Source organism: Papaver somniferum, chromosome 5 (assembly GCF_003573695.1).
Source record: "Papaver somniferum cultivar HN1 chromosome 5, ASM357369v1, whole genome shotgun sequence".
Lineage (NCBI taxonomy): Eukaryota > Viridiplantae > Streptophyta > Magnoliopsida > Ranunculales > Papaveraceae > Papaver > Papaver somniferum.
Window position 1 is genome coordinate 202,684,110 of NC_039362.1, and position 8,768 is coordinate 202,692,877.

Below are 8,768 nucleotides of genomic sequence, written 5' to 3' on the forward strand. Positions count from 1 at the left end.
GTCGTTCAATAATTGTTGGTAGACGAAAGTTTGGGGATACCCGCAAAGACACTCTGATGCCTCAATGAGTAAGAGAAGCAGGTTTTTTATGGAGAGATGAGGATTACAAATGTGTACCATTACAGTTGAATTCCAACTCTATTTATAAGTTGCGGAGGAACTGCATCCAGTCCATTCTTCATCTAGATACATTTCGAATATGTATCTGGACCAAATGCTTTCCAGGTTCACCCAGGTCTAAACTAATTTACCTTTTTTTTAGGATCACTAACTTCCATGTTATACCTGGTCTTACTCTGACTCCTTTTTTTCTAGGGATATGTAACCTCCAGGGTTTGAAATTTTGAATATGTACTGGTCTTATCAGTAACTGATTCCCCATTTTCTAGAGATCTGTAATTTTCAGGTTATACCTTTGTATTGTTGACTGGGCTATAATCATTTTTCCATATTTTAACTCAAGGGCCCAATACTTATCTTGGGTAGAATTATTGGGCAGGGGCACTTAGGCTCGTACACCAAACTACACGGCACATAGCTTCCCAAGAACATTGTGTTGGTGAAATTTTATATGCTATCACTTTATCAAAAATAAATAAATATATATATGCTATCAAGTCCGGCTGTTTTGGCTTAAGAGGTCCGACCAACGTAGCAGCAACACATGGTTTACTCATTCTGCTGTCACTTTGAGTAAAATTGACGGTGATGATGAGTATGGCCGTGGTTGCTTATGGTATCAAATCATGCTTCAAAATAGGGGTGGGATTTGGGTTGGTTGGGCGGGTTAGAAGGCTTGGCCGAGGCAGATCCGAGGTAGGAATTTTTTGCCCAAATTGCCCATCGAACTCGTGGAACCCATGGAGGTACTACCCAAGTCCGCCCAATTTATGTTCCTCGGGTTCCCAGGGTTCTTCGGGTTGGTCCAAATTTCGCTGGACATACGAGTTTGTTAATATGATAATAACAAATTTTAATAATAATAAGATTTAATTGCTCCATTTATCTCAAAATCCTAAATAACCAAAGATTGTTTACAATAATATAAACTATTTTTATATTTAATGATTAATGAGATAAATATAATGCATATTTTCATTATTAGATTTGAAGATAATATCTAAAATTAGTCTAGATAAATAATAATACTAATTATTAAAAACATTTATATATAAATATATCATAGTTCTTCGGGTTGGGCGGGTTGCTTGAATTAGAAATATTTGTCCCGTGCTTGCCCAAATTGAACACCGGTTATAAAATTTATGCCCTAACTTGCCCAAAGTTTTGAAATACGTTATCCATGTCCGCCCAACGTTCGGGTTGGGCATCGGTTGGGTGGGTTAACCCAACCCAAGTCCCACCCCTACTTCAAAATCTTGCCTGGGAAGAAGGTCAAGAAGATTGACTATGATAACAAAGTGTTTGAGATTGGCAGCGACTATCTTCACAAAAGCGAGCCGGCCGGGTCAAGGAGTACCGGAAGCTGCTAAAGAGTTTTTCAAATATGGGTTTAGTTTTTGGGCATATTCAGATTACTGTTGGTTGTCTAGTTGTATATTTGAGGCATCATTAGTTGGCCTCAAGTCACTGCAGTAGTTAAGTTTATTTTTACACCAATAAGTATGAGCTATCATGTCAAGCGTAATGAATCAAAGCAAATTTCCATAGCTCAAAAAAGTAACAGACCTTTAAGCACGCGTATTTTAGTTGTTGGCATTTTACAAAATAATGCATTATGCATATGCAATAATACATATTTATCAATTAAGAAAAAGGAAAGGCGAAAAGAAGCAGAAAGAGGAAAAATGGAACTTCGACTAAGATACGCAACACATTTGTACCCTGTGGATCTTATGCCAATATCTTTGGATATCCACATACCGAAACTGCATGCATATACATCAAATGAATTATGAAGGAATGTTCGCGGCACGGAGATATAGGAGACGAGCCGTACTTATAGCTTCATTCATCTGGATAAGACTATAAAAATAAAGGCAGTTGTAGAAAATTCAGTGGGTTATAGTTGGTAATATGCCCCACTGGTGCAGAAACCCCTCTCCTGTAGTCACTTCCCAAACCAATAGAACAAGTACAGCGATCATTGCTGCTCTGCCGTTCCAGGTTTCAGCACTTTTTGTCCAACCCCATTCCCACATCGTCACTGGTGGTGGTAGTTCCCTGCGCTGTGAATCATATGTTGCTAATAGCTCTTCCACACTACCAAGTGGGACGAGAGACTGCAAGAAAACACGAAGATCACTACATATATATCTATGGATAGACAAGTAGAGTGCCATGTCAAGTGTTCAAATAGGTCACTTGCTCCTGACATGTGTAAAGAAAACGCACAACTTCACAAACTATCTTATTTTTTTCCTTGGAAAAAGAACTCAGAACAACCAACAAAATGAGGTTTCGATCACCAAGGTTCAGGATAGACAAACTCCCATATCAGAAAGAAATAAAAAATACTTATATGGTAACAGATCAGGTCTCCCAAAAGTTGTCTGTTATTGCATTTATCTACAGAGGATTTTGGTCTGACAGCAGCCTCCATTTGTACTGGAAATGACTCCCTTAAATGGCTGTGCATAATGCTATGAAAGAAATGAACCCATTTTGTCCCCACTAAGATATGGGGTGTCATAAACTCTTAGTTTCCTATAACTCATCTCGGGTATTTGGCTTGCTTGAGAGGACGATTCTAAAGCTGAATCTTTGGTGAAACTAGTTTCCTCAGGTGAAGATTGTCCACTCCTAGGACGACCCTCACGAAAATTCAGTTGTGAACTCAACCTTTGTGGCCTCTATATAGATTGCATTTGCTCAGCCTCCAGTAGTGTCATCAAATTTGGTGATTCTCCATCCCAATTGCTATGCGGAACAAAAGGACAAAATACAATCGATTCATCCATGTAAATAGTACAGTAGTACTCACCTCTCATCTTCCCAGGTTTTAGTTTCCTATGTGCTAAAGCATTTCATTCGAGGTCAATTTAGAGATCGGGAATTTATGAAAAATTACCTGTCGAGCTTCCAGATTTGAGACTGCCATTGCCCCGACGTATGGAAGACTTTCAATTACGGCATCTGCCAAGTCTGCGATGAAGGTCGGCTCACAATCTAGAGCAGGAACACGGCCCCAATTCTTTATACCAGATTTTAAAGCTAACTCTCTGTACTCGACATCGATCTCTTCAAGAGTTTCAATGTGCTCGCTGACAAAGCTGCAATCGAGTCCCAAAATGTGATAGAACAGTAATCAGGGTTCACCACCTTAATTGAAACGATCATGTAAATGGAACACTATGTACATGCTAACATGAGAAAAAGTAGACCTTTTTTTTTTCCTTCTCTCCAGTATTCTATATATGGGGATATACCTGATAGGAACAGCAAGAAGACTCTCTGTGCCCTTTTCACCGAGCTCTATAATTGTGTCGTCAGTGTAAGGCTTTAACCATTCAATGGGTCCAACTCTACTCTAAAAAGACATAAACAAAAAGAAAGAAAAAGAGAAAAAAAATTAGATTAAATGGGGACATATTGCGGCGGTGTCTTTAATCTGTATCCACTGCAAGGCTCGACGTTAAGCCTCAGTTCTACGTCTTTTTTATTTGTCCTTTTACTCTAAAGAAAAAAGTAATATGTGAAGTCGATACTTCAACAGAACTATGGATAGTTCTCATTTTCCTCACAAGATGACATTACTCAATATCCTCTGGGTGTCTAAAGTATTACTATAAAATACGTATAGTGCATCACAGTATGAAAAGTTGAATATATTACCTGATACGCAAGAGTATATGGATTATTTAATTTTCGTCTTTCTAGTTCTTCCATGATCAAATCCACACACTCTTCCATCTCAGCTTTATAGGGGTCACCAGCTTCTTCGACATATGCAACTGGCACCCCATGAGCACTAAAAAATATCATCACCTGTATTCTTTCTCATGTTAAATTAACAGTAAAAAGTCCACAATTGGTGAAACCAAACAAACGAAAAGATAAGAGAGCCTACCTTCTCAGGGCTGTTAAATTTTTTTAACTCCTTTTCAATTAAGTTTGTCATAGCTTTTATGTATCCTTCACGCTGGTACCATGATGGAATAACAGTGTGTTGCATGTTCACCAAATACTCATCTTCTCTGGTTTCATTTCAAAAAGTTTGTTAGATAAATTCGACATAGAATGATGACAAATTGTAAAATGCATGGTCCTTCATCACCTAAAAATACTCTCCAACAACCGAAGGCTTGAACCACTAGTTGATATTGAAAATTGTGGATAAAGAGGAAGCACCACAAGCTTTGAAATTCCATCCTGTTTAATCTACATGAGCAGCAGATTATACACCATGGATTAAACTCATACAATTGTACACAAAGCTTGACCAAATACTAGCAGGTATCTAGTGATCACAAATTAGTTGCAACTTGCAACTGTGAATTCGACTAGCAGGAAATGGATATCAGTGTCAATTCTTTACTGTGAATCAGAGCTCTTGTAAACTTGATACCTGCTCAATAGCTTCCTCGGTAAAAGGATGCCAATAACGCATTCCAACATACACCTTTGCTGGGACATTCTTTTCCCAAAGAGACTTCCTCAACTCCTCGGCCTGAACAAAGATTGAGGTGGTCATATAAGAATATTCGAGAATCTCACAAGTCATAAATGCCAGGTAATGAATCCGTCAACTGCCTCTTGGCTAGATACCTTGGAATTGAAACAAATGCTTCATACATAAAGCTTTATGCAAGATGCTATCATTATATTACTATATTGGCAATTTAGAATGACGGCAAGAGTAGTAAATATAAGTTTTTTGATGTTGCAGTAGGTTTCAAGAGTAATGAATGCTGACACGAGTATCTTCTTATCTGTCTCTTAAAGAGTTAAACTTGTGTATACGTTTACCCCGTCATCAAAAAGCATGCACAAGAAACTTAAAAAACAGAATTAAGTTAGTAACCCACTATACTGTATCTACATAGACAGACCACTATAGTTTTCGGATGTTTGCCGTGACGATATGCTAAAACTTGCAGACACTTCAGCTGATAGATGTACATGATAGGACTTGGTTGTGCATATATGTAACAAATTCAGATCTAAAAATACAAATAAACATTATAATCTAGGAAATTACAGAAAATTATTATTGATACAAGGATATTTGCATGTTTGTGGACTGTGGTAGTGTCCACACTTTCGCTTTCTTTCAACTACGCATGACCGACGCCTACAGGGTCCAAATGCATAAAAGTATGAGAGCACTCAGATCTCTTTAACAATAAAGCAAAAAGGGTCACTGCAAGCTAAGATATGCATAACTCAGTTGCAGACAGCATGGAAGCTAATGAGATCTTATGGTTTTGTTTGATACACACAGGCACTACCTAAAGAATTAGCTTATGATATCTTATGGTCTTATGAGAAGACCGGGGCATCTACCTGCATTGGCCGATTAAGCTAGAGCTAACACGGCTGGATGATTATATGCTACCGCCTCAATAACTTCATTGAGTATATTAAAAGGGCATCAGCCACTACCTAAAGATGGGACCCTCGTGTCAAAAAAGATGAGACCCTAACCCTACATGATTGCAGTCCCGGTCCTGCGTTTCTAGTGGCCTAAAGCCCAAAAAATTTGGTGGCCTCCTATCAAGCAAAACACATTATAAATCATTTCTTTTTTGGTCCCTCATAAGTCAGTTTTCTTATTAGTGACACCTTGCAAATCTACGTTTTAAAGTTATGCCCCACATATTAAATCAGGTTTACAAAACATCCCTATTCAAACACATGAAAGACTGAAATTGGAAGGGAACATTTTTAGTTTTGTGGCCTCTTTCTCTGCGTGGCCTCAAGCGTGGCTTGTGTGGCTTATATGGCAGGGTCGGCCCTGCATGATTGTGTTTAACAAATACTAAGTATAGATTTTCTTAAGCACCATAAGATCATAACTATGAGTTTATACCAAAACAGTTGAGGTACTACTCGGTAAGTTGGTCTCAGCAAATTGAGTTGCAGCAAATAACGCAAAAATAACACAGGTCCCAGAGTTCTTCACTTAAAATAGAGACGCAATACAGACATTGATGCCATAAGAAGAGTACAAATGCTGGTAGTATGAATTTATATGAAAAATCAAGGCTAAATTTCTGTTGAAGTATCATTCAAAGAAACTAGGAAAAAAAGGTTTATCTCTAGAACAGATGCATCAAAAATAGTTTCTATCTTGTGAAATGCATATGTACGGCAGCAAGCTGACCTCTGAAGCAATCACAGGTAATGAAACTAGAACTTACCTGTGCATCCGTTATCTGGCGAAGAGGTGAACCACCACCAATGGAAGCATAACCTTCTTTGCTCTTTGGTGCTCTAAGTACAGATATGAACTGTGCCAGGGGACCTTGAAGAAAACGGACCAATCTTGGCAGCCGTATAATATCCTGTGTTTCGTTAAACATGATAGAACATAAATAAGAGTTTTTTGCTGATTACTGTAAGTGGAGCTGAAAACTGATTTGGAAGTTTGTTAACTTCTCAGCATATTGTATTGTAGACCAACACTCACTTTGGAAAAAGAGTGGAAATCCAAATGATTATTGGGTTTACACGTACCAACAGAACGGGCTCTAAAACTCTTTTAATTTCTTCGAGTGTTACATGGAACATAAGATTTTATTTTATTTTTTGACTAAACTATAACAGGAGTAGGTAAGAGAAGTTTTTACCGGGTCAGCAAAAAGATTATACAAGAAAGGCTGCACATCGTCAAGAGTTTCTGGACCTCCAAGGTTCAGCAACAAAACTCCAATCTTTTCGTCACCAATAAGAAGTGGCGTAGATGCATCTTGAGTTGTAGAGGTAACTAATGCCCTTAGGGGAAAAGAGTCAAAAGACCCATTTCTGAGTGGTTGCTTTGAAACTGAAGATGGTGTTTGTAGCCATCTTGATGAGTTTTTGGAAACTATGCGACTCTTTGGTAGACTTGTTCTAACAGAAGCATCCCCACTATATTGATGAGACCTTTGAGTGATGCATGCTGTTGGGTGTGGCAATTTCCTATAGCAAACAGATAACAAGAAACTATTATTAAAAAATGAACATAGTGTGATGAGACAAGGTGCACTGGAATGTCACAAATGATTTGAGTTTCACTCTGCAAATAGCAATAAAAAAAATCACTTGATTTCTTCGGACAGGTAACACTCCTCAGTGGGACAAGCCCTCATTTAAGCAGATACAAGGCTGGGCAGAACAACCAGAAGTACCCCTCAAGCTAGCACAGAATTTTCCTAAAATTTCACTTGTCTGTGCTAGCAATTGCATCTGAAACCTCTACCTCATTCGATTTTCATACCATGAAAGACAGCCATCTTGTCTGAAAGCTCAATTTTGTGACACATCCGTGTATAGAACTATATCCACACATTTATATGAGTGGATCAGTGACTAGTTACTTACAGACACCAGCAACACGCTTCGGCGGGGAGACACATTCAGGCTAACAAAGCAAATTAAAATCTCTTGGCAATACAAAAATAGTACTTTATATACCTAATTGGATATGAAGCTTGATTTGAAGGTGGTCTTGTTTCTGTGTATCCCATCCCCTCATTTACACCTCGAGTACTTGCCTGATTGGATGATGATAATCTCTCCCCTAACACAAACAATAAATCATACACACAACAATGAGATAAATGTTTCAACTCAGCAGCAACAGCAGCAATAATAAATCATATGGTACATAATAATCAGCATTTTAGGTAGAGATAAAGGTGTTATTTGTAATTTGCTACAGATAAGATTAGAAAGACTTACATTGGGAAGCTGGAGATGGAAGGGAGAGTGCAAGAACCTTTACAGCTCCCATTTATGCACTAAAATCTTTAAACTAATCTGATGCTACTGGAAAATATTGTCTACTTAATATTAAGAGATTGAAATATGCATAAAGAACAGCACCACCAAAGTTCAAAATGGATGGATGTAATGAAAAGGAAAAGAGAGAAAATGGGTCTTGGAATTTTTACAGAAAAATGAAAATATTAATCAGGAAACGGTTGGTGAAGATTGTTTGTTTTTCTCCTTAACGGATAGACATTTATGTGAGTTTGGACTTTTTTCAAGGAGAAAACAAGACCCAGTGTTCCACTATTATGTACTGTATTATCTTCATCTTGAGATATTTGTTTGGTTTAGACCAGACCACCGTGAGACTACACTTTACTGGTGGTCGATATTTCCTAGAGAGTGGCTCGCTAGTTCAATAATATCTTACACTGCAGTCTGTTTGGTCAGCTAAAGTCAACTGTTGGTCAAAAAAGAAGTTTCTAGCTGGTCTCTTTTATAATATTTGGAGGATCAGGCCCAAATAGATACGATTGCTAAAGAACGATTTTTCGGAACTACCCAAAAATGGAGGGGACTACTTTGTGATAGGAATGTCTACCCTACTCAAAAAGAAGTTTCCGAACTTTTAGTCCGGTTACGGCGCAATTTTTTTTCCTTCTTTTCCTAATTTTACTCTGAAAACGTATATATTGAGTTCGGTTACGTCGCAATTTTTTTTCCTAGCCGAACTTTTCTCTGAAAGCAAAAACTCCATTAAAGCTGAGTTCGGCTACCCGTGTCTTCAGAACCATTAGCCGAACTACATTTGCAGATGAGTTCGGCTACCTGTTCTTCAGATGTCAAAGCCGAACTTTATTTCCATGGTCGAAATCAGTTTACAAACTTTTCAT

At 38.0% G+C, this 8,768-nt stretch overlaps 1 protein-coding gene across 1 annotated transcript; it reads right to left on the minus strand.

Moving 5' to 3' along the window:
- Positions 1-1,648: 1,648 nt before the first annotated feature.
- On the minus strand, positions 1,649-8,177 carry LOC113284340 (ferrochelatase-2, chloroplastic-like). The gene is made up of 11 exons (XM_026533777.1): positions 7,846-8,177; positions 7,579-7,684; positions 6,753-7,083; positions 6,324-6,467; positions 4,529-4,630; positions 4,238-4,341; positions 4,031-4,157; positions 3,796-3,948; positions 3,390-3,490; positions 3,032-3,233; positions 1,649-2,243 (listed from the first exon to the last, which is right to left on the minus strand). The coding sequence occupies exons 1-11, from the start codon at positions 7,895-7,897 to the stop codon at positions 2,016-2,018; spliced, it is 1,650 nt and encodes a 549-aa protein (XP_026389562.1). The 5' UTR covers positions 7,898-8,177; the 3' UTR covers positions 1,649-2,015.
- Positions 8,178-8,768: the final 591 nt, after the last annotated feature.

What these genes read in the sequence shown, in the direction of transcription:
- LOC113284340 (XM_026533777.1), bottom strand. Translation starts at nt 7,897, where the DNA reads ATGGGAGCTGTAAAGGTTCTTGCACTCTCCCTTCCATCTCCAGCTTCC. An exon ending in TCCATCTCCAGCTTCCCAAT is followed by an intron (nt 7,685 to 7,845) that starts GTAAGTCTTTCT and finishes TGTTTGTGTTAG; the next exon opens with GGGAGAGATTATCATCATCC. An exon ending in GCCAGATAACGGATGCACAG is followed by an intron (nt 4,631 to 6,323) that starts GTAAGTTCTAGT and finishes ATCTTTGTTCAG; the next exon opens with GCCGAGGAGTTGAGGAAGTC.